This window comes from Anomaloglossus baeobatrachus, chromosome 2 (genome assembly GCF_048569485.1).
Source record: "Anomaloglossus baeobatrachus isolate aAnoBae1 chromosome 2, aAnoBae1.hap1, whole genome shotgun sequence".
NCBI classification, from domain to species: Eukaryota; Metazoa; Chordata; class Amphibia; order Anura; family Aromobatidae; genus Anomaloglossus; species Anomaloglossus baeobatrachus.
In genome coordinates, this window is record NC_134354.1 from 81138688 (window position 1) to 81165674 (window position 26987).

General features: G+C 46.5%; 1 protein-coding gene across 2 annotated transcripts in view; it reads left to right on the plus strand.

The window, feature by feature from the left end:
* Positions 1-26987, plus strand: part of ARL13B (ARF like GTPase 13B) — a 140810-nt gene that overhangs the window by 96967 nt on the left and 16856 nt on the right. For both annotated transcript variants that reach the window (XM_075335121.1, XM_075335122.1), the window contains exons 9-10: positions 18645-18761; positions 20467-20535. In XM_075335121.1, the coding sequence (XP_075191236.1) occupies positions 18645-18761; positions 20467-20535 (186 nt within the window). The remainder of the gene's footprint in view (positions 1-18644; positions 18762-20466; positions 20536-26987) is intronic.

Sequence of the window (26987 nt, forward strand, 5' to 3'; positions counted from 1 at the left end):
AACCTCTTTCTAGTCCCCAAGAAGGACGGTTCCTTCCGGCCCATCCTGGATCTCAAGCTTCTCAACAAGCATGTTCAGGTGCGGCACTTTCGCATGGAATCTCTGAGATCGGTCATTGCCTCAATGACCCAAGGAGATTTTCTGGCATCCATCGACATCAGAGATGCCTATCTGCATGTGCCTATTGCGGTTTCACACCAGCGTTGGCTACGCTTTGCAATCGGAGAGGAACATTTCCAATTCGTGGCTCTCCCCTTCGGCTTAGCCACGGCCCCTCGAGTATTCACCAAGGTCATGGCAGCAGTGGTTGCGGTTCTGCACCTCCAGGGGTTGGCAGTGATTCCTTACCTGGACGACCTTCTAGTCAAGGCCTCATCCAGTGCAGACTGCCAGCGGAGTGTCTCACTCACTCTCGCCACGCTCGTTCAGTTCGGGTGGCTTGTCAACCTGCCCAAGTCCACTCTGACCCCGACCCAGGTGCTTCTTTACCTTGGGATGCAATTCGAGACTCTGCCGGCACTTGTCAAGTTGCCCTTAGTCAAACAGCAGTCCCTTCGTCTGGCGGTGCGCTCTCTGCTGAGGCACCGCCGTCATTCCATCAGACACCTCATGCAGATGCTAGGTCAGATGGTGGCGTCAATGGAAGCGGTTCCCTTTGCCCAGTTCCATCTGCGTCCCCTGCAGCTGGACATTCTCCGCTGTTGGGACAAGCGGATCTCTTCCTTGCACAGGCTGGTGGCTCTGTCGTCACAGACCAGGAGCTCCCTTCAGTGGTGGCTTCGGCCCCTCTGTCACAGGGACGCTCCTTCCTGACTCCGTCCTGGGTGATCCTCACCACGGATGCCAGCCTCTCCGGTTGGGGAGCAGTATTTCTCCATCACCGAGCACAGGGCACTTGGACTCCGTCCGAATCAGCCCTCTCGATCAATGTGCTGGAGATCAGAGCTGTGTTTCTAGCTCTCCTAGCCTTTCACCACCTGTTGGCGGGCAGGCACATTCGAGTTCAGTCGGACAACGCGACAGCGGTTGCCTACATCAATCACCAGGGCGGGACTCACAGCCGTCTGGCGATGTTGGAGGTTCAACGAATCCTCCAGTGGACGGAGGACTCCAAGTCCACCATATCTGCAGTCCACATCCCAGGCGTGGAAAACTGGGAGGCCGATTATCTCAGCCGTCAAACCGTGGACAGCGGCGAGTGGCCCCTGCATCCGTCAGTGTTCAGATCAATCTGCCGCAAGTGGGGCACTCCGGAAGTGGATCTAATGGCTTCCCGGCACAACAACAAGGTTCCGGTTTACGTGGCTCGCTCCCACGATCCTCAAGCCTTCGCAGCGGACGCACTGGTTCAAGATTGGTCTCAGTTCCGTCTGGCCTATGTGTTTCCCCCTCTAGCTCTCTTGCCCAGGGTTCTGCGCAAGATTGGAATGGAGGGCCGTCGAGTCATAATCATTGCTCCGGACTGGCCCAGGCGAGCTTGGTACCCAGACCTGCTCCGTCTGTCCGTAGGGGTGCCGTGGCACCTCCCGGACAGCCCAGACCTTCTCTCTCAAGGTCCGTCGTTCCGCCAGAATTCTGCGTCTCTCAGATTGACGGCGTGGCTCTTGAGTCCTGGATCCTGACGGCTTCAGGCATTCCCTCTGAGGTCATCTCCACTATGACTCAGGCTCGGAAGTCTTCCTCGGCCAAGATTTACCACAGGACTTGGAGGATTTTCCTGTCCTGGTGTCGCTCTTCCGACCATGCTCCTTGGCCGTTCTCCTTGCCGACCATCCTGTCTTTTCTACAGTCCAGTCTACAGCTAGGACTGTCCCTCAATTCCCTCAAGGGACAGGTGTCTGCTCTGTCGGTATTATTCCAGCGGCGTATCGCCCGACTGGCTCAGGTGCGCACCTTCATGCAGGGCGCATCTCACATCATTCCTCCTTACCGGCGGCCCTTGGATCCCTGGGACCTTAATCTGGTCCTCACGGCCTTACAGAAACCCCCCTTTGAGCCTCTCAGGGAGGTTCCTTTGTTTAGACTTTCACAGAAAGTTGTTTTTCTAGTAGCCATAACTTCTCTCAGGAGAGTTTCTGATTTGGCTGCGCTTTCTTCGGAATCCCCCTTTTTGGTGTTTCACCAAGACAAGGTGGTTCTTCGTCCGACTCCGGACTTTCTCCCTAAGGTGGTGTCTCCTTTCCACCTTAACCAGGACATTTCATTGCCTTCTCTTTGTCCGGCCCCTGTGCATCGCTTTGAGAAGGCGTTGCATTCCTTAGATTCGGAGCGCCCGCACCAAATCTATGTGTCACGCACCGCCGTTTTTAGGCGGTGCACCTCACTTTTTGTGCTAACCACTGGTCAGCGCAAGGGTCTCGCTGCTTCTAAACCGACCCTATCTCGTTGGATCAGGTCGGCTATCACCGATGCCTACCAGTGTTCTCAGGTGCCTCCTCCGCCAGGGATTAAGGAGCACTCGACCAGAGCTGTCGGTGCCTCCTGGGCTTTCAGGCACCAGGCTACGGCTCAGCAGGTTTGTCAGGCTGCCACGTGGTCCAGTCTGCACACCTTTTCGAAGCACTACCAAGTGCATGCTCATGCTTCGGCAGATGCGAGCTTGGGCAGACGCATTCTTCAGGCGGCTGTCACCCATTTGTGAAGTTAGGTTTTGCCTACTTCTCAGTTTGGTTTATTTCCCACCCATGGACTGCTTTGGAACGTCCCATGGTTTGGGTCTCCCATAAGGAACGATGAAGAAAAAGAGAATTTTGTTTACTTACCGTAAATTCTTTTTCTTATAGTTCCGACATGGGAGACCCAGCACCCTCCCTGTTGCCTGTTGGCAGTTTTTTGTTCCGTGTGTTTTCACCGGCTGTTGTTAGACAGAGTTCCGGTCTTTCCGAGTTTTACTCTATCTCTACTTATGGGTGGATGTCCTCCTTCAGCTTTTGCACTGAACTGGTTAGATTGTCATCCAGGGGGTGTATATAGCCCGGAGGGAGGAGCTACACGTTTGAGTGTAGTACTTTGTGTGTCCTCCGGAGGCAGAAGCTATACACCCATGGTTTGGGTCTCCCATGTCCGAACTATAAGAAAAAGAATTTACGGTAAGTAAACAAAATTCTCTTTTTTTGGGGTGTTTTTTTTACCAAAAAGCAGATCATTTCTGTCTGCCTTAAATGCTCGCTTGAAGCCCTTGTTGATATTACGACGGCTATAGCCTCTTTCTTCAAATCTTTCTGCTAGATCTCTGGATTGATCTAGGAAAGCAGAGTTTTCAGAGCAAATTCTCTTAGCTCGTAAGAACTGGCCAACTGGAATGCCCCGTTTGGTAGATTCTGGGTGCGACGAAAAGGCATGGAGGAAGGAATTTGTGGAAGTGGGTTTTCTGTACATGTTAGTAATCAACTGACCATCTTCAGAAACATTGATTTTAATATCCAAAAATTCAACACTACGCCCATACTTATAAGTAAGCTTAATATTCAAATTATTATCATTGAGCGCAGTGATGAATGAATCAAGATGTTCAATTGATCCCTCCCAGATAAACCACACGTCATCTATAAACCTCATCCATTCCTTAAAGGGAACCAATCATCAGGATTTTCGTGTATAAGCTGCAGCCAGTGCAGTACTGGCACTATCGGGCACATTGTGTACATACCATTGGGGGGCAGCTCGGGTGTTTAGGCAGTGAAATTCATCTTTATAAAGTTTGAAATTTCGTGCACTTTTTGATTTGACGTGTGCACCTCTCTGTTAATGTCCGGGCGGGTTATGCAGGAGTTCCCCGCCCCCCCACCAGCCTGTTCCTCCCTCTCTCCTGATGTCCGGGCGGGTTATGCACGTGTTCCCCGCGCCGCCTGTTCCTCCCTCCCTCCCTCTGGCTGTATGTAAATATCTAATCTTCAGAAACATGGCGCCGGAGTGGGCCTCTGCGCACAGCGCTTATCTCCGGCGCCATGTTTCTGAAGCCCGCATTACAGCTTGGTGTCTGCAGACTGCAGAACAGCTGATCGGAGGACGCGATCAGCTGTAGCTTTGATGACGTGCCGCCTCAGGACACCGGGCCAGGACAGCAGCCTTCCAGCGACATCGGGGGTCAGGTGAGGTAAGTTCACAATGGACTCACATGACCCTGTGACGGCAGTGCTGCGAGACCCGGTCACGGTAGTGATATCGCGTCCTCCGATCAGCTGTTCTGCAGTCTGCAGACACCAAGCTGTGTAATGCGGGGGCTTCAGAAACATGGCGCCGGAGATAAGCGCTGTGCGCAGAGGCCCACTCCGGCGCCATGTTTCTGAAGATTAGATATTTACATACAGCCGGAGGGAGGGAGGAACAGGCGGCGCGGGGGGGCGGGGAACACGTGCATAACCAGCCCGGAGAGAGGGAGGAACAGGCGGCGCGGGGGGGCGGGGAACTCCTGCATAACCCGCCCGGACATCAGGAGAGAGGGAGGAACAGGCTGGTGGGGGGGGCGGGGAACTCCTGCATAACCCGCCCGGACATTAACAGAGAGGTGCACACGTCAATCAAAAAGTGCACGAAATTTCAAACTTTATAAAGATGAATTTCACTGCCTAAACACCCGAGCTGCCCCCTGATGGTATGTACACACTGTGCCTGATAGTGCCAGTACAGCACTGGCTGCAGCTTATACACGAAAATCCTGATGATTGGTTCCCTTTAACATGTATGATGTCCGATATTATCTCATTCAAAAAAATGTCTCGCTCCCAGGCACCCAAGAAAAGGTTGGCATATGAGGGGGCACATGATGCCCCCATAGCCGTACCTTGGGCTTGTAGATAGTATTTCTTTTTAAATAAAAACACATTATGTGTAAGTAAGAATTCCAGTAGTGTAAGAAGTAACTTAATCAGCGGCTTGTCCGAACTACTCATATTTAAAAATAAAGCTGTAGCTCTCAAACCATCTTCATGTCTGATGGAAGTATAAAGGGACTCCACATCTGCCGTAACCATAATCATATCTTCATTAAGATTAACCTGGTTAAGTCTTTGTAAGGCAGATGTGGAGTCCCTCAGATATGACGGCAAGGATGTCACGAGAGGCTTCAAGTAAAAATCAATTAGAACACCAATGTGTTCACACAGACCCCCATTACCAGATATAATTGGTCTACCCGGAGGGTCCTGGGGGTCCTTGTGAATCTTTGGGATAAGGTAGAGTGTGGGCGTACGTGGATGCAAATTAATGACAAACTCCAGGCATTTCTTTAGGACTATGCCTTCTTCAAAGGCTTTTTCCAAAATCCTAATCAAGTCCTCTTTAAAAGATGGAATAGGATTGTTCCACAATTTCTTATAGCACCTCTGATCATTTAAGTAGTTTGAATGCCTGCTTTTCGTACATTTCCGATGGCCAAACTACCAAATTTCCACCTTTTGTCTGCCGGTTTAAACAAAATATTTTCCAAATTTTTTAACTTTTCAAGAACTTTACGTTCTTGCCAATTTAAATTGGACACACCTTTTGTATGATTTGGTAAAAATTCCAAATCTGCTGTTACTAATTTAGTAAATATGTCTACGGCAGGACACAAATTGAACGAGGGAAAAGTCCTGGATTTTGTGAAAAGCTGTGTAGGAAACTTACTTGTTTCTTGTGACGCACTTTCCTCAGATAGCTCTTCCAATATTTCCAAAGCCGTCTGTTCTTCCTTGGTTTGAAAAATTTCCTGACAATCAGTCTTATGGTGAAGGCGTTTCAAAATCATTTTTCTGGCAAACAGATGTGTATCTTTCACCGACGTGAATACATCTGCATAATGAGATGGGGAAAAGGTAAGTCCCTTTTCCAATATTCTTAATTCAATATCAGAAAAACAATATTCAGACAGGTTGATCACCTTGAATTGGTCCGCCCGCTTATAATTTCTATTTTTGGAGAATATCTCGGGAAACTTTTTTTCCTTTGTTCTGATTTCTTGTTCTCCGCGAAATTTCCCCATTGTCCTCCACGTCACTGGATGATCTATATTGGTCAGACTGGTAAGTGTGACCCCTGCTAGATGGACTCTCGGGATTGCCCAGTACAGCATTTTTCTTAATCTTATTTTTCTGTTGCCAACGAAAAATCTTTCCTACCTCATCGCCAACATCTCTCTGAAACTTTTTGCCCTTATTAAAGCTGATGTCACTTTCCCATTTATCTACATCCCTATCGTTGTCCTCCAAAAATTTTTCTAGTTTTTTAGGATCATATTCTTTCTTGATTAATTCAAATAATCTCTCTATCTCCAAATCAAGTTTGGTCAAGGCCAATGAATTATTCTCAATAATGATTTCAATGAATGCAAGTGAACATGAGCTAGCAGCCCTGCTCCATTTATCAACCAAACTGTCGTTATCAAGGTCAAATGAAGGAAAGAGGTGGATCCGAAGTCCCCTAGGTACAATATTTTGTTTGTGATAATTCTCAAGGGACAATCGGTTCCACCACAACCTAGTCTTTTTCTGTAAGGCATTTCTATATTGGCGTATTAGTTCATTCTTATCTGTAGAGGTCTCAGACGAAACACCGGGATTATTCTGTTTAAACAAGTCAATAGCTTTATCATGCCAAGACTTTTCTTTAGCCTTGAAATCCATGTAAATGGTGTACACTGTTAAGAAAACAGCAAAAGTATAATTAATTAACAAAACACCTGACCATCTATTCATGCAACTAAATTCAACTGGACCAACACAAGCAATTGTCCCCAATCAGGAAACAAGTCAGTGGTTCATGGTTAAAAAATTAATTTTATTACATTTAAATAACACACGTTAAAAAACAGAAAAAATCCCGTAGGGACACTATTGATTCCCAGAAACCATGTTACATCCAGACATGAGTGGAGCTATATAACAGGTGCTTCCATAGATATGGCAGAATACCATTACAACAGTGCTGCTAGTAAAACCATACATGCACTAGTATACATATTACATCCATGAGGCTGCCCACAAATATACACAGAGTCTGAAAGCTGCAAAGTATACAATGCCCTGTTATAGCAAGCACAGACAGACAAAAATCAGGCTAATAGTGCTGCTAGTAAACCATACACGCACTAAAACTAACATTCTGTTCATAAACTGCCTATATGTATGAGTCTGAGAAATGCACTGCCCTGCTATAACAGACACAGATAAAGCTATGTGCTCTAATAACAGGTTCTCTCATAGGTGGAATAGAATAGCATAAGACAGTGCTGCTAGTGAGACCATACATGCACTCATATTCATATTAAATCCAAAGACCACCCATAGACAGAACCTGATAGATACACAGTATACCGTGCCCTGTTTAACCATAAAGAACTAAGAGCCAAGCAGTATTCACTGTCCCGCTGTAACAAAAAGGTCATCCCAAGGCTGAAGCCACAATAGCTACCTGATAAGCCTGGATCTGGGTAAAGCGTCCCTGCACCCCAACGCCGTTTCGCCCTTGCTTCTTCCGGGGGCGTGTCTAATTGGGGAAAGGGCTGTCTATTTATAGTGACGCCAATGGGTTAAGTCACTTCACCTGGCCGCTCCCCTGTGATGCTCATTGCAGAGGGTGTATCCCGGCTGCAGACGCTGATCATCGGTCACTCCCACAGGAACCACTCAAGCCGCGCGCGTGGAACACAAGCTTGAACCGCAAGCTGCGCTCGACCGGAAGTTCGGAGGTCCGTGATCAGAGTCTGCGCACAACCATCTGCAAGGACATACGCTCCATATAGTGAGCAAGTAACCATCCCAAAGCTCTATATACAGCTCACTATAGAATTAATAATGAGAAACAACCACTATCGATCCCATTTCATATATAGCCCTATAGATATAAATATAAAACCACTTTCTATATGGACCACTTACATAAAATGACCAATTACTTACAGTTTAAAAATGAACTAGATAAATGGCAAATAGATTGATCTCTCCGTCTAAACCAATACATATAAACATGAAATCCACCCTATCAAATATATTATCAATATTATAAGATACAGAATACAAAATGACACATATATGAGTGCAATGATGGATAATAATGTACAAAATACGTGAAAGTCGATGATTAACAATATGTGAACCTAATTAAATAGTATATTAAATATATTTTCTCATTTTTATTTTTTATGTATATATATAATAATGTGCATCAAATGCAATATTTTGGGTGCATTTGATGCACATTATTATATATACATAAAAAATAAAAATGAGAAAATATATTTAATATACTATTTAATTAGGTTCACATATTGTTAATCATCGACTTTCACGTATTTTGTACATTATTATCCATCATTGCACTCATATATGTGTCATTTTGTATTCTGTATCTTATAATATTGATAATATATTTGATAGGTTGGATTTCATGTTTATATGTATTGGTTTAGACGGAGAGATCAATCTATTTGCCATTTATCTAGTTCATTTTTAAACTGTAAGTAATTGGTCATTTTATATAAGTGGTCCATATAGAAAGTGGTTTTATATTTATATCTATAGGGCTATATATGAAATGGGATCGATAGTGGTTGTTTCTCATTATTAATTCTATAGTGAGCTGTATATAGAGCTTTGGGATGGTTACTTGCTCACTATATGGAGCGTATGTCCTTGCAGATGGTTGTGCGCAGACTCGGATCACGGACCTCCGAACGTCCGGTCGCGCGCACATGGGAGCGCAGCTTGCGGTTCAAGCTTGCGTTCCACGCGCACGGCTTGAGTGGTTCCTGTGGGAGTGACCGATGATCAGCGTCTGCAGCCGGGATACACCCTCTGCAATGAGCATCACAGGGGAGCGGCCAGGTGAAGTGACTTAACCCATTGGCGTCACTATAAATAGACAGCCCTTTCCCCAATTAGACACGCCCCCGGAAGAAGCAAGGGCGAAACGGCGTTGGGGTGCAGGGACGCTTTACCCAGATCCAGGCTTATCAGGTAGCTATTGTGGCTTCAGCCTTGGGATGACCTTTTTGTTACAGCGGGACAGTGAATACTGCTTGGCTCTTAGTTCTTTATGGTTAAACAGGGCACGGTATACTGTGTATCTATCAGGTTCTGTCTATGGGTGGTCTTTGGATTTAATATGAATATGAGTGCATGTATGGTCTCACTAGCAGCACTGACTTATGCTATTCTATTCCACCTATGAGAGAACCTGTTATTAGAGCACATAGCTTTATCTGTGTCTGTTATAGCAGGGCAGTGCATTTCTCAGACTCATACATATAGGCAGTTTATGAACAGAATGTTAGTTTTAGTGCGTGTATGGTTTACTAGCAGCACTATTAGCCTGATTTTTGTCTGTCTGTGCTTGCTATAACAGGGCATTGTATACTTTGCAGCTTTCAGACTCTGTGTATATTTGTGGGCAGCCTCATGGATGTAATATGTATACTAGTGCATGTATGGTTTTACTAGCAGCACTGTTGTAATGGTATTCTGCCATATCTATGGAAGCACCTGTTATATAGCTCCACTCATGTCTGGATGTAACATGGTTTCTGGGAATCAATAGTGTCCCTACGGGATTTTTTCTGTTTTTTAACGTGTGTTATTTAAATGTAATAAAATTATTTTTTTAACCATGAACCACTGACTTGTTTCCTGATTGGGGACAATTGCTTGTGTTGGTCCAGTTGAATTTAGTGGCATGAATAGATGGTCAGGTGTTTTGTTGATTAATTATACTTTTGCTGTTTTCTTAACAGTGTACACCATTTACATGGATTTCAAGGCTAAAGAAAAGTCTTGGCATGATAAAGCTATTGACTTGTTTAAACAGAATAATCCCGGTGTTTCGTCTGAGACCTCTACAGATAAGAATGAACTAATACGCCAATATAGAAATGCCTTACAGAAAAAGACTAGGTTGTGGTGGAACCGATTGTCCCTTGAGAATTATCACAAACAAAATATTGTACCTAGGGGACTTCGGATCCACCTCTTTCCTTCATTTGACCTTGATAACGACAGTTTGGTTGATAAATGGAGCAGGGCTGCTAGCTCATGTTCACTTGCATTCATTGAAATCATTATTGAGAATAATTCATTGGCCTTGACCAAACTTGATTTGGAGATAGAGAGATTATTTGAATTAATCAAGAAAGAATATGATCCTAAAAAACTAGAAAAATTTTTGGAGGACAACGATAGGGATGTAGATAAATGGGAAAGTGACATCAGCTTTAATAAGGGCAAAACAGAAAAATGATTTTGAAACGCCTTCACCATAAGACTGATTGTCAGGAAATTTTTCAAACCAAGGAAGAACAGACGGCTTTGGAAATATTGGAAGAGCTATCTGAGGAAAGTGCGTGACAAGAAACAAGTAAGTTTCCTACACAGCTTTTCACAAAATCCAGGACTTTTCCCTCGTTCAATTTGTGTCCTGCCGTAGACATATTTACTAAATTAGTAACAGCAGATTTGGAATTTTTACCAAATCATACAAAAGGTGTGTCCAATTTAAATTGGCAAGAACGTAAAGTTCTTGAAAAGTTAAAAAATTTGGAAAATATTTTGTTTAAACCGGCAGACAAAAGGTGGAAATTTGGTAGTTTGGCCATCGGAAATGTACGAAAAGCAGGCATTCAAACTACTTAATGATCAGAGGTGCTATAAGAAATTGTGGAACAATCCTATTCCATCTTTTAAAGAGGACTTGATTAGGATTTTGGAAAAAGCCTTTGAAGAAGGCATAGTCCTAAAGAAATGCCTGGAGTTTGTCATTAATTTGCATCCACGTACGCCCACACTCTACCTTATCCCAAAGATTCACAAGGACCCCCAGGACCCTCCGGGTAGACCAATTATATCTGGTAATGGGGGTCTGTGTGAACACATTGGTGTTCTGATTGATTTTTACTTGAAGCCTCTCGTGACATCCTTGCCGTCATATCTGAGGGACTCCACATCTGCCTTACAAAGACTTAACCAGGTTAATCTTAATGAAGATATGATTATGGTTACGGCAGATGTGGAGTCCCTTTATACTTCCATCAGACATGAAGATGGTTTGAGAGCTACAGCTTTATTTTTAAATATGAGTAGTTTGGACAAGCCGCTGATTAAGTTACTTCTTACACTACTGGAATTCTTACTTACACATAATGTGTTTTTATTTAAAAAGAAATACTATCTACAAGCCCAAGGTACGGCTATGGGGGCATCATGTGCCCCCTCATATGCCAACCTTTTCTTGGGTGCCTGGGAGCGAGACATTTTTTTGAATGAGATAATATCGGACATCATACATGTTAAGGAATGGATGAGGTTTATAGATGACGTGTGGTTTATCTGGGAGGGATCAATTGAACATCTTGATTCATTCATCACTGCGCTCAATGATAATAATTTGAATATTATGCTTACTTATAAGTATGGGCGTAGTGTTGAATTTTTGGATATTAAAATCAATGTTTCTGAAGATGGTCAGTTGATTACTAACATGTACAGAAAACCCACGTCCACAAATTCCTTCCTCCATGCCTTTTCGTCGCACCCAGAATCTACCAAACGGGGCATTCCAGTTGGCCAGTTCTTACGAGCTAAGAGAATTTGCTCTGAAAACTCTGCTTTCCTAGATCAATCCAGAGATCTAGCAGAAAGATTTGAAGAAAGAGGCTATAGCCGTCGTAATATCAACAAGGGCTTCAAGCGAGCATTTAAGGCAGACAGAAATGATCTGCTTTTTGGTAAAAAAAACACCCCAAAAAATGGATAATGAATTGAGGTTTATTACTACCTTTAGTTCTCAATGGAGTGAAATCAAATCCATTTTACAAAAACATTGGGGTGTTCTAATGATGGACCCTATTCTCAAAAAGGTATTACCAGATCGTCCCCTTATGGTGGCACGAAGGTCAAGAAACTTGCGTGACCTTCTGGTTAAAAGTCATTATGAGACCTCAACAGTCGGTAATAATCGCAACAATTCAATCCAAGGCTTTTTTCCGTGTGGCATGTGTAAGGCCTGCAAAAATATGAAGAGGGCTAAGACGTTTAGCAACTTTGATGGATCTAGAAATTTCGAAATTCGTAGGCTACTGAATTGCGCATCCAAAGGTGTCATCTACCATGCTCAATGCACGTGTAATAAAGTCTATATAGGATTGACAACACGCGAACTGAAGATTCGCGTACGAGAGCATATTAGAGACATCGAGAATGCTAAGGATGTTGAGGATATCTCATTACTCAAAACTATAGCCAGACATTTCAAGATCTATCACTCATGTAGATCTAATGAGATTATATTCAAGGGTATAGATCAGGTGTCAATGGGTTCCAGAGGAGGTGATTTGGGGAAAGTCCTGGCTCAGACAGAGAGCCGGTGGATTTTCAGGTTAGGTACTCTCGCACCTCAAGGTCTAAATGAAAACCTAGGTTTTGGCTCCTTTTTGTAAGCCATTCCGTGACTGTAGGTCTTTTTTGTAGGCATTTATATGGCTATGTTCTTAATACTCTTTTTAATTTTGAATGTTCTTATAATTTATCTTGGTCTCTTTTAGGGGTGGGTTGTTTGGTTTGTGTTATACGGTTTTAATTATGTATTAATTGTATTTATTTCATATTTTTAGTTTTTGTTGCTGGTGGCTCTTTTCACCTAGGTCGTTCCCTTTGACTAGATGCTGGGATCATCTGCTTTGGAATCGTTCCAAGAAATATGAAGATGAATGAAACTACATTGATCTATTCCTTCATGTTTTATGTATTGATATGCACATATTTTACGTATGGTTTTTGTATACATATATTTACATTTATTATTTCACATATTTACACATTAATTACACATACTATATGGGTTGATTGTGTGCGGTTGTGTAAGTTGCACATAATCATCCCATAGAGAATCAAGTTTTTTGATCACTATTTTTGTGTTTTGGGTGCATTTGATGCACATTATCTATATATATAATTGCCTTATTCTGTCTGTCTATCTGTCTGTCTGTCTGTCATGCTCCGAAATTGTGTCCTTACGGTGACACAAAGCTGATTGGCCGCTGGGCTCGCCATGGCCCCGCCCCCCCACACGGATTGGCCTCTCGCCCCGGCTCTCTGCAGGCCCCGCCCCCCTCACGCAATGCACGCTCGCTCTGGCCCAACTGACACGGAGCCGCGACTCCCAGGTGAGTACACACACACATCAGATCACACTCACTCTCACACTCACTCTCACACTCACTCTCACACTCACTCTCACACACACCTCACACATCACAACATGCTGGGATATCGCTTGCTTCTACACCGGCTGCGTCAGGATCCCGGCAGCGCCAGACATAACCTTGCGATGCTGGGATCTTAACGGAGGCCGTGAAAGCTGGTAACCATTATACACATCAGGTAACTAAGGTCCCTTAGTTACCCGATGTGTATCATAGTTACCAGTGTACACCGGCTCACACTCACTCTCTCACACACCTCACACACACATCACATCGCATCCACACATCAAGGTCCTGCAGCGGCGGAACATACAGACACATAACAGCACACACACATAACAGCACACACATACACACACACAAATCAGATCACACTCACTCTCACACACACACATCACATCGCATCCACATACTCACAACATCCTGGGATATCGCTTGCTTCTCGGCGGCGGTACTGTGCTGTTAGCTTCCAGGACCTGCGGGAGGATCACATGGCCAGAAGCATGTGATACCTCCGGATGTTGTGAGTATAAGCGCGTATGTGCGATATCGTCAGTGTCTGTGTGTGTGAGTGGATGCGATCGGGTGTGTGTGAGTGGATGCGATCGGGTGTGTGTGAGTGGATGCGATCGGGTGTGTGTGAGTGGATGCGATCGGGTGTGTGTGAGTGGATGCGATCGGGTGTGTGTGAGTGGATGCGATCGGGTGTGTGTGAGTGGATGCGATCGGGTGTGTGTGAGTGGATGCGATCGGGTGTGTGTGAGTGGATGCGATCGGGTGTGTGAGTGTCGGCAGAGGAGCACGGCGTGCTGGAGGAGGCTGGGAGCAGAGAGGCTGATCATGGGGAAGGCTGGGAGGAGAGAGGCTGATGCTGGGGGAGGCTGGGAGGGGGAGGCTGGGACGAGGGAGGCTGATGCTGGTGGAGGCTGATGCTTGGGGAGGCTGATGCTGGGGGAGGCTGGAAGGAGAGAGGCTAATGCTGGTGGAGGCTAATGCTGGTGGAGGCTGATGCTTGGGGAGGCTGATGCTGGGGGAGACTGGGAGGGGAAGGCTAATGCTGAGGGAGGCTGGGAGGAAGGAGGCTGGGAGGAGAGAGGCTGATCCTGGGGAAGGCTGGGAACGGGAGGCTGATGCTGAGGGAGGCTGGAAGGAGAGAGGCTGATGCTGGGGGAGGCTGGAAGGAGAGAGGCTGATGCTGGTGGAGGCTGATGCTTGGGGAGGCTGATGCTGGGGGAGACTGGGAGCGGAAGGCTGATGCTGAGGGAGGCTGGGAGGGGGAGGCTGGGAGGAAGGAGGCTGGGAGGAGAGAGGCTGATCCTGGGGAAGGCTGGGAAGGGGAGGCTGATGCTGAGGGAAGCTGGAAGGAGAGAGGCTGATGCTGGGGGAGGCTGGAAGGAGAGAGGCTGAGGCTGGGAGGAGAGAGGCTGATGCTGGGGAAGGCTGATGCTGAGGGAGGCTGGGAGGGGAAAGCTGATGCTGGGGAAGGCTGGGAGGACGGAGGCTGGGAGGAGAGAGGCTGATCCTGGGGAAGGCTGGGAGAGGGAGGCTGATGCTGGAGGAGGCTGGAAGGAGAGAGGCTGATGCTGGCGGAGGCTGACGCTGGGGGAGGCTGGAAGGAGAGAGGCTGATGCTGGTGGAGGCTGATGCTTGGGGAGGCTGGGAGAGGGAGGCTGATGCTGAGGGAGGCTGGGAGGAGGGAGGCTGGGAGAGGTAGGCTGAGAGAAGAGAGGCTGATGCACACACACACACACACACACGCACGTGCGCGCACTGCACAACACACCACACACACACACACACACACACACACACACACACACACACACACACACACACTGGGAACCACAAACAACTGCCCTACACAGACACCCACACACACAGACAACGCTGCACACACACAACACCCAACACACAAACACCGCGGCACACACAAATATACGCACATACCGCACAACACACATTGCACAAAACATACCTCCCCCCAAAACACACCACACACACACAAACCGCGCAACACACACACACAACGCTACAGACACACAGCGCTCCACAAACAACGCAACACACGCAACACACATACAACACCGCTCTCACCCCCCGCCACACCCAGACAACACCCAGAACATGTACAGCGCCTACACAAACACTTGGTAACTACACACAACAACATCTCTCTCTCTATATATATATATATATATATATATATATAACAAAAATCATACATGAACTACACAATACGTAAATTCTAGAATACCCGATGCGTAGAATCGGGCCACCTTCTAGTTATATATATATATATATATATATATATATATATATATATACATAAAAAATAAAAATGAGAAAATATATTTAATATACTATTTAATTAGGTTCACATATTGTTAATCATCGACTTTCACGTATTTTGTACATTATTATCCATCATTGCACTCATATATGTGTCATTTTGTATTCTGTATCTTATAATATTGATAATATATTTGATAGGGTGGATTTCATGTTTATATGTATTGGTTTAGACGGAGAGATCAATCTATTTGCCATTTATCTAGTTCATTTTTAAACTGTAAGTAATTGGTCATTTTATGTAAGTGGTCCATATAGAAAGTGGTTTTATATTTATATCTATAGGGCTATATATGAAATGGGATCGATAGTGGTTGTTTCTCATTATTAATTCTATAGTGAGCTGTATATAGAGCTTTGGGATGGTTACTTGCTCACCTATATGGAGCGTATGTCCTTGCAGATGGTTGTGCGCAGACTCTGATCACGAACCTCCGAACTTCCGGTCGCGCGCACATGGGAGCGCAGCTTGCGGTTCAAGCTTGCGTTCCACGCGCGCGGCTTGAGTGGTTCCTGTGGGAGTGACCGATGATCAGCGTCTGCAGCCGGGATACACCCTCTGCAATGAGCATCACAGGGGAGCGGCCAGGTGAAGTGACTTAACCCATTGGCGTCACTATAAATAGACAGCCCTTTCCCCAATTAGACACGCCCCCGGAAGAAGCAAGGGCGAAACGGCGTTGGGGTGCAGGGACGCTTTACCCAGATCCAGGCTTATCAGGTAGCTATTGTGGCTTCAGCCTTGGGATGACCTTTTTGTTACAGCGGGACAGTGAATACTGCTTGGCTCTTAGTTCTTTATGGTTAAACAGGGCACGGTATACTGTGTATCTATCAGGTTCTGTCTATGGGTGGTCTTTGGATTTAATATGAATATGAGTGCATGTATGGTCTCACTAGCAGCACTGTCTTATGCTATTCTATTCCACCTATGACAGAACCTGTTATTAGAGCACATAGCTTTATCTGTGTCTGTTATAGCAGGGCAGTGCATTTCTCAGACTCATACATATAGGCAGTTTATGAACAGAATGTTAGTTTTAGTGCGTGTATGGTTTACTAGCAGCACTATTAGCCTGATTTTTGTCTGTCTGTGCTTGCTATAACAGGGCATTGTATACTTTGTAGCTTTCAGACTCCTTCTATATTTATGGGCAGCCTCATGGATGTAATATGTGTACTAGTGCATGTATGGTTTTACTAGCAGCACTGTTGTAATGGTATTCTGCCATATCTATGGAAGCACCTGTTATATAGCTCCACTCATGTCTGGATGTAACATGGTTTCTGGGAATCAATAGTGTCCCTACGGGATTTTTTCTGTTTTTTAACGTGTGTTATTTAAATGTAATAAAATTAATTTTTTAAGCATGAACCACTGACTTGTTTCCTGATTGGGGACAATTGCTTGTGTTGGTCCAGTTCTATAGTTTAGCCTGGGCTCTTATATACAGCATGTTAGAATGCTGTATATCAGAGCCCGGTGGTGGTGGCCGCAGCTTATAGGTCAAAAAAGTGGTGACAGGTTCCCTTTAATACATTTTGGGCACCTTCAACCACCAGGCACCTCTGTCAGAAATGGCACCCAAACCATGCACTAGAGTAAAATACTTTTTTATTGGAAATTAGGGTGAATTTATCGGGCTCACTTGGTCATACTCTACTCTCCCGAGCTTTTCTAAAAGTTGGAAGAACATTAAAACGTGTACATTTTTTGCATACATTCACATTGCGCAAAAAGTTGACATTTCAAGGAATTTTAAGCCAGAAAACTGTCAAAACTGTTTGAATCGGAGCCATCATTTTTCTTGTGCAGACATGTGTTTTAGGCGCTATTTACTCTATAGATCCTAACACCACAGGAGATAAAATGGCTACTTGTTTGTTGACCATGCTGCAAAAGTTGCCAAAAAAGGTTAATTTTACCAGAGTACACTCAAGTCATTGTCTAACCTCTTACATATATTCTGTGCAGATTACATGTAAGTCCTAAGACACACGGCATGAAAATTGGAGCGAATGCAGTGCGATAAAACATCACATTCCCCTCGGACCAATATTAGCCTTTGTGTCAGCACCCATGAGCGATTATTTTCTCAGCCCTAATCGGACTGAGAAAACAATCGCAGCATGCTGCAGGTGCAATGCGATCCTTGTTTCTCTCGCACCCATGCAAGTCTATGCGGCGAGAGCAAAATCACACTGTAGGGCGAGAATGGTAATAGCCGGCTACAGAGGAGAAAGGGAGATAAATCCCTCCCACCCCTCTTGGGCGCCGGCCCTTCCCTCTGGACATTTGGGTAGAGTGCCGGTAAAAACAAGGTGCTGTATTTTCCTGATTATAAGACGCACGTTTTTCCCCTCAAAACTTTGGGTAAAATGGGGTGCATCTTACAATCTTGATATGACTTACCAGGGCAGCGATGGTGGATCAGGGGTCATAGGAGGCAGGGTTAGTGATACGGAGGGCTCGGAGGAGCAGTGGAGTGGCTCAGGAAGGTCAGAGGACAGGGTGTCTCGGTGTTGGGTGCATTGATCTGACTGCGGACTCCCATTGAATCACACGCGGTTGACACAGTGGACTTCAAGAAAATGGTTGCGGAGGCGGCGTGTGCGCAGATTGATGCGATGGCCTTCAAGAAAATGGCCACAGAATCCTATCTGAGCATGTGCCGCTTCCACGACCATTTTCTTGAAGACCATCTCTTCAACCTCGGGCCATTCAAGGGAGCCCGCAGTCAGATCAGTGGCCCCTGCCTCACTGCCTCAGAGACCCCCAGTCCTGTGACCCTCCTGAGTCGCTTCACTGCAGTGACACACCCGCAGCCCACCAGCAGATCAATGGTGCCAGCCGCCGCAATACCCCCGAGCCCGAGGTATCACTGACCATCCTGAGCTGCATCGCTGATCCTGCCTCCTGTGACCCTCCTGAGCCGCTCCCCCCTGATGAGCATTAGGATTAAGACGCACTGAGATTAGACTGACCCTCATTTTAACAATAAAAATTATTTTTTCTTATTTTTCTAATCTAAATTTGGGTTGCTTCATATAAGCCGGGGCATCTTTTTTATAATCCACGTCCTATAATAATGTTGGTGTTGTATTTTTTTCTTTTTTTCTTTAAAAGCTCAAAGCAAAAAGAAGACGAAAAAATTAAAAATGAAAAGAAATAACAAAATCGAGCCTTTATGTGCTGAAGAGTCGGATTTAAAGAGCCCGGCCACACCGCCGCCTCAACTACCCGGTGAGTAAAGAAGTGCGCCCCCTGCTGGCCGATATCCAAGCAAATCACAGACTGTTACTGAAGACAAATATTGTGTATCTTGCTATAACGCCTGGACATTGACAATCTCCATCAGAGCTTCATAGAAAGGTTCAGATGGAAATATCTTAATAATACAACCATGCACTACAGAAAATTGCAATAAAATGTAATTTTTAGCTTTTATTTTTTTATCAGAAAACGCTTTTAATATTTTGTATGTTGTTAATGTAATATTATTATTGTAGATTTTCACAGTGTAATATTTTGTTAGGTTTTCCCATAGATGACTTTTATGACATGTCCAGGCAGCCGGAATCCCTTCTGATGAAGTGAGAGAATGGGCCGGGTCCCTGAATTTATTAGAGATGATTGATGTACGGCCTCCTTATGACATCCAATTTTTCCTTAAGTTGTCTTAATTCAATTTTTAGCTTGTAAAAGAAAAGTCTAACTCACCGGTAGTATCACCAGGAGGCATATTGGATTCAAAAGAGCTCCAGCTTCACAAACTTGTGCTCTCCTTTATTCATGATAATTCTTCCAATAACCGCATTGCCCAAGTTTCAGTCGTTAATTATTTATCCATGCATTTCAAATGTCGCAGCATCCTTAATCACGATTGAGGATGCTGCGACATCTGAAATGCATGGATAATTATCTACTGAAACTTGCTGTTATTGGAAGAATTCTCATGACTGAAAGAGAGCACAAGTTTTTTAACAAGATTGAAAAAATTCCAGTACCGGATCCTGCTCCACAAGATGGTCTGTCTGGTCTGTCTGTCTTTTAAAAGTCCATTTTACTAAAAAAAAAATATTAAAAATCACACATGTAAAAAAATTGATCCAAGTGGCAAGCAGGCACGGGTGGATCGCGCATCCACCCGCGCCTGATAGGCCCACATATGTACTGATCAAATCAGCAGACTTGTGCAGGGATCACCACCGGCTCACTGCAGCAGTTGGTGGTGATTACTACGACGCGACCAATGACGTACCAAAACGTTGTTGGTTGTGAAGGAGTTAATGGGCAAATTTGATTTGTGCCTTATAAAAAAAACACTGCTTGTTCTTCTTTTTTTTTTTTTTTTTTTTTTTTTTTTTTGCATTCCAATTGTTTACTGAAAAAGGATCTGTTTCTAACCTGTCACTGAATCAGTGACAAAAACTGAGCTGACACGCCTGGCATCTGTTTTATCCAATGTCCGTTTTTCCCCTGATTAATGGGTTGAAGGACCTGTAATTTTGCATTTTGCAAATGAGAAAAATGGTAAAAATAGACGATTGATTTAAAATTTGGATCCAGCGCACTGAGATAAAATTATTCCTTTTTATTAAAAGAAAACCCCAAGATCCTGAATGAGGCCTAACACTTATTAATACCTGGGTGCAGGAGCGGTTTGTCCTTCACATGTGATGATGACCCCCATCTGTCGGACCACCAAAGCCTTGTGACGTGTCATAAAAGCACTGTGGGCTCAGTATATCTCGGTTTATCGTTTTTTCACTGTAAATTGTATAATTTAAACAGTAAATTATTGTAAAGTTTTATACAAATTCTGTGTGACTATTATCTGTGTCTAGGACCGTTCCAGGCTTGTACTATATATTGTTTTTTTTTTCTCTCAACCATTTTTTTTTTTTTTTTTTTAATTTAAGTGAAATTCTGTTTGCTTTCCCTGTAGTTGGCTGGGGAACCCCAAAAGTTACTAGACTTCCAAAACTTGAGCCTCTTGGAGAAACACATCATAATGGTAATTGTAGAATGCCTTTATCTTCTGTTTCTTCGCATGCAAACTCCATTCTCCATTAACACATCTCTTCATTCATGTGTGGCTGTCTCCAAACAGGCATGGCATGGGGCGGCAGTCTTTTCCGGTTTTTATTTTTTTGATTTCTTGCATCTTCTTCTTCTTCTTCTTTTTTTTTTTTTTTTAATTTTTTTTAATATTTATATAACCAATATTTTATTTATTTATTTTTTTTTCTTTTCAAATACTAACCGCGTGAATCTCAATTAAGGTGAGGTCGGTATAATCGTCACCTCTAACGAGGGATCACTCAATACAGGCTGAAATACATAACGCTACTAAAGTAAAGGTGGTAAAATGTCTCCCAATTTCCCTGACCAGTCATACGAAAACATTCTTTAAAGTCGTAGTGTTCTCATTACTTTCAAAAGAATTAGAGGGATCATTCATTCACTTCTTCTTTATTAAAACATCCAAAATACTTACCAATAATATAGCATACTCCCCTTCCAGATTTCCCCACCAACCTCTGTACTTTCTGTTCTGGATGACCAGATATGTGACCTCTGCTGCCAATCACTGCCTGCAGCAGGGGTACATTTGCCTGACCAGTACAGGCTGTACAGAGACCACCTATATATTTTCTTCTCAGCCCAGATATGTGACCATTGCAACCAGTGATTGACTGCAACGGTCACATACAAGTGCATCTCAATAAATTAGAATGTCGTCAAAAAGTTAATTTACTCCAGTAATTCAATACAAAAAGAGAAACACATATTTCTTTGTCGCTCCATTGGGAGACCCAGACAATTGGGTGTATAGCTTCTGCCTCCGGAGGCCACACAAAGTATTACACTTTAAAAAGTGTAACCCCTCCCCTCTGCTATACACCCTCCCGTGCATCACGGGCCCATCAGTTTTTATGCTTTGTGTTGAAGGAGGCACACATGCACGCAAGCTCCACAAGTTAGTCGGCAGCAGCTGCTGACTATATCGGATGGAAGAAAAGAGGGCCCATTACAGGGCTCCCGGCATGCTCCCTTCTCACCCCACTCTGAGTCGGCGGTGCTGTTAAGGTTGAGGTACCCATTGCGGGTACACAGGCAGGAGCCACATGCCGTTTTCCTTCCCCATCCCTTACAGGGCTCTGGGTGAAGTGGGATCCTAGCCGGTCACCAGGCACTGGGACCGCGCTCCCTCCGCAGCCCCTGGGGGAATCTGCTGGACAGGAGCCCGGGTATCGTCAGGGACATGGCCCTGCTACTCTGAGGTACTCTGTGTCCCCTTGGGGACGGCGCATAGAGCGCCTGTTTGATACACGCTGCAGCCCCAGGCCAGCTAAGCGGGCTCGCCGGGAGCTTCCCTCGACTTCATCACAGTGTTCAGGGTCTCAGCATGAGGAATCTCTGGAAGATGAAGCGGAGGTGGCAGATCAGGGCTCTGATTCTGACGCCGCTCTCAACCTTGATACACCTGAAGGGGACGCCATAGTAAATGACCTTATAGCGTCCATCAATCAGGTGTTAGATCTTTCTCCTCCAACTCCTCAGATTGAGGAGTCAGCTTCTCAGCAGGAGAAATTCCATTTTAGGTTTCCTAAACGAGCACGGAGTGCATTTCTTGATCACTCCGACTTCAGAGATACAGTCCAGAAACACCGAGCTTTTCCAGATAAGCGCTTTACTAAGCGCCTTAATGACACACGTTATCCCTTTCCCCCTGACGTAGTCAAGGGTTGGGCTCAGTGTCCCAAGGTGGATCCTCCAGACTCCAGACTGGCGGCTAGATCCATAGTTCCAGTGGCAGATGGTGCATCACTCAAGGATGCCACTGACAGGCAGATAGAGCTCCTGATGAAATCCATCTATGAGGCTATAGGCGCGTCTTTTGCTCCGGCATTTGCAGCCGTATGGGCACTCCAAGCTATCTCAGCTTGTCAGTCTGAGATTAATGCAGTTACACGTGCCTCTACTCCACAGGTTGTGTCCTTAACCTCTCAGGCGTCGGCGTTTGCGTCCTACGCCATGAATGCTGTCCTGGACTCTGCGAGCCGTACGGCGGTAGCATCCGACAATTCAGTGGCAGTCCGCAGGGCTATGTGGCTACGTGAATGGAAGGCAGACTCTGCTTCCAAGAAGTTCTTAACCGGTTTGCCATTTTCTGCGACCGCCTGTTTGGCGAGCAATTGGATGAAATCATTAAACAATCCAAGGGAAAGGAATCGTCCTTGCCCCAGTCCAAACCCAACAGACCTCCACAAAGGAAGGTACAATCGAGATTTCGGTCCTTTCGGACCTCAGCCAAGTCTCAATTCTCCTCGTCCAACAGGCCACAGAAGGATCAGAGGAACTCTGACTCATGGCGGTCTAAGTTACGTCCTAAAAAGACCGCCGGAGGAACCGCTCCCAAAGCGGCCTCCTCATGACTTTCGGCCTCCCCAAACCGCATCCTCGGTCGGTGGCAGGCTCTCCCGCTTTTGCGACGCCTGGTTGCCACATGTCCAAGACCGATGGGTGAGAGACATTCTGTCTCACGGTTACAGCCACTGGGGGAAGCCGGACGTCGACCTAATGGCGTCCCGGCACAACAACAAGGTCCCGGCATTCATGGCACGGTCTCAAGATCACAAAGCTCTGGCAGCAGACGCCTTAGTTCAGGATTGGTCGCAGTTTCGACTGCCTTATGTATTTCCTCCTCTGGCCCTACTGCCCAGAGTATTACGCAAGATCAGGTCCGACTGCAGCCACGCCATCCTCATCGCCCCAGACTGGCCGAGGAGGTCGTGGTACCCAGATCTGTGGCATCTCACGGTGGGTCAACCGTGGGCACTGCCAGACCGTCCAGACTTACTGTCTCAAGGGCCATTTTTCCATCTGAATTCTGCGGCCCTCAACCTGACTGTGTGGCCATTGAGTCCTGGATCCTAGCGTCTTCAGGGTTATCTCAAGAGGTCATTGCCACTATGAGACAGGGCAGGAAACCAACGTCCGCCAAGATCTACCACAGGACGTGGAGAATCTTCTTATCCTGGTGCTCTGATCAGGGTTTTTCTCCCTGGCCATTTGCCTTGCCCACTTTTCTGTCCTTCCTTCAATCCGGACTGGAAAAGGGTTTGTCTCTCGGCTCCCTTAAGGGACAAGTATCGGCGCGATCTGTGTTTTTTCAAAAGCGTCTAGCCAGGCTTCCGCAGGTCCGCACGTTCCTGCAGGGAGTTTGTCACATAGTCCCTCCTTACAAGCGTCCGCTAGAACCTTGGGATCTGAACAGGGTGCTAACGGCTCTTCAGAAACCACCTTTCGAGCCAATGAGAGAGATTTCTCTTTCACGCCTTTCACAAAAGGTGGTCTTCCTAGTGGCAGTCACATCACTTCGGAGAGTGTCGGAGCTGGCTGCACTGTCATGCAAAGCCCCCTTCCTGGTGTTCCACCAGGACAAGGTGGTTCTGCGTCCGGTTCCGGAATTTCTCCCTAAGGTGGTATCCCCTTTTCATCTTAATCAGGATATCTCCTTATCTTCTTTTTGCCCTCATCCAGTTCACCAATGTGAAAAGGATTTGCACTTGTTAGATCTCGTGAGAGCACTCAGGCTCTACATTTCACGCACGGCGCCCCTGCGCCGTTCTGATGCACTCTTTTGTCCTTGTCGCTGGCCAGCGTAAGGAGTCGCAGGCTTCCAAGTCAACCTTGGCTAGATGGATCAAGGAACCGATTCTTGAAGCCTACCGTTCCTCTGGGCTTCCGATTCCTTCAGGGCTGAAAGCCCATTCTACCAGAGCCGTAGGTGCGTCCTGGGCATTGCGGCACCAGGCTACGGCTCAGCAGGTGTGTCAGGCGGCTACCTGGTCGAGTCTGCACACTTTTACAAAACACTATCAGGTGCATGCATATGCTTCGGCAGATGCCGCCCTAGGTAGGCGAGTCCTTCAGGCGGCAGTTGCACACCTGTAAGAAGAGGCCGTTTTCTTCAGCGCTCTATTGGGAGACCCAGACGATTGGGATATAGCTACTGCCCTCCGGAGGCCACACAAAGCACTACACTAAAAAGTGCAAGGCCCCTCCCCTTCTGGCTATACCCCCCCGTGGTATCACGGGTACTCCAGTTTTCAAGCTTTGTGCGAAGGAGGTCAGACATTCCATGCATAGCTCCACAGATTTTAGTCAGCAGTAGCTGCTGACTATTTCGGATGGAAGAAAAGAGGGCCCATATAGGGTTCCCAGCATGCTCCCTTCTCACCCGTAGATGGTGTTGTAAGGTTGAGGTACCTATTGCTGGTACAGGGGCTGGAGCCCCACATGCTGTTTTCCTTCCACATCCCCTTGTAGGGCTCTGTGGAAGTGGGATCCTGCCGGCCTCAAAGCTCTGACGCCGGGCTCCATCCACAGACCCATAGCACCTGGTGGATGCCGAGCAGGAGTACCATCAGGGACAAGGCCCTGCATCATACAGGTACTCTGTGTCCCCGGCAGGCACAGACACACTCCGGGCTGGCTGGGTGTTGTAGTGCGCCGGGGACCGTAACGCTAGAGCTAGTGTTCCTACAGTTTAACTGGGGGACTTTTTTCTGTGTTGTGGGAACGCAGCGCCGACCCCCGCTGGACCGGCGGCGCTGCTGTGACTTTTAGTTCGCCGGGGACACGCCGACCGCGCTTTTACGGCGGTGGCGTTTATAAATCTAGTCCCCGGCTTTTGCGGCCTAGGACGCCGGCAGCTCCGATTCGTTCCCGCCCCCACCCTGTCAATCAGGGTAGGGGAGAGACGCTGTTTCACGGCAGCGACGAGGGCTGGAGCCTGATTTACATGCTCCAGCCCTCTCACTAGGCACAGAGGGAAGCAGGCTTCCCGCTCTTAGTCAGGAACGCCCAGGGCCCGCCCCCCCTCCTCTCTCAGGACGCCGGCAGCCATTACATGCATGTCTGGCTGGAGGAAGGACGCAAGGCTCTGGGAGACCTGGACTAGGGGGCTTTGGAGATCACACACCCGCTCTTAAGCGGGCGGTAAGCGGCTTTTCAGCTGGCCCCTCTAGTGCCTCAGTGTGTTTTAGTGTACTGTGTCACTGGACATATATACATTTCCTTATTGCTTGCACTGTGAGGTCGCTTCCTGGCTGTATACCCAGATCGCTCTGAGGAGGCAGCAACATGTCATCCACAAAACGCAAGGCTGCCAAGGCTAGGGCTGTGTACACTGCGTGTGCTGCATGTGGGGCTGCTCTACCAGCAGGCTCCAAGGACCCCCATTGTGTGCAATGCTCAGATCCGGTGCTGCTTCGCCAGCCGGAGTCAGGAGAGATAGTGACCCAGGCTGAGACGCCTGTAAGTCCTGCCCCGGTGTCAGGGACAGACTTTGCAGTTTTTGCTGATAATATGTCTGTGACTATGGCAAAAATCCTTGAAACTTTGCAATCCATGCCTGGGGCTCAGTCTATGGACACGGCGAGGTCTCTGTCCTCTAATCCCCCTCAGTTGGATTTAATCCAGACTGCAAGGGGGTCCCCGGCTTCACAGGCTGAGTATTATGACTCAGATGATAGCCCCAGCCACCCTAAGCGGGCTCGCTGGGAAAGACCCTCAACGTCATCACACTGCTCAGGGTCTCAGCGCAATCAGTCGCTCTGTGATGCGTCTGATGAGAGTGATCAGGAGTCTTATCCTGGAACCCCTCTCAATCTGGATACCCCGGATGGGGACGCCATGGTAAACGAGCTTATCTCAGCCATCAATAGACTGTTGGATATTTCTCCCCCAGCCCCTTCTGCAGAGGAGGCAGCCGCAGAGCAGGAGAAGTTTCGTTTTCTCTATCCCAAGCGTAAATTAAGTGCTTTCTTGGATCACTCTGACTTCAGAGAGTCAATCCAGAAACACGACGCTCATCCAGAAAGGCGTTTCTCTAAACGTTCTAAGGATACACGTTTTCCTTTCCCCCCTGATGTGGTCAAGCGCTGGACCCAGTGTCCAAAAGTTGACCCCCCGATTTCCAAACTTGCAGCTAGATCCATAGTTGCAGTGGAGGATGGCGCTTCACTTAAGGATGCCAATGACAGACAGATGGACCTCTGGTTAAAATCTGTCTATGAAGCTATCGGCGCGTCGTTTGCTCCAGCATTCGCAGCCGTATGGGCACTTCAAGCTATTTCAGCAGGGTTAGCAAAAGTGGATGCTATCTTACATCCAGCGGTGCCGCAAGTGGCGTCCCTTACCTCGCAGATGTCCGCGTTTGCGTCTTACGCTATCAATGCGGTCCTAGAATCTACCAGCCGCACCTCAATGGCGTCCGCCAATTCGGTAGTTTTGCGCAGAGCCTTGTGGTTAAAGGACTGGAAAGCAGATGCTGGTTCCAAAAAATGTTTAACCAGCCTGCCTTTATCTAGAGATAGACTGTTTGGCGAGCCATTGGCTGACATCATTAAACAGTCCAAGGGTAAAGACTCTTCTTTGCCCCAGCCCAGATCAAGC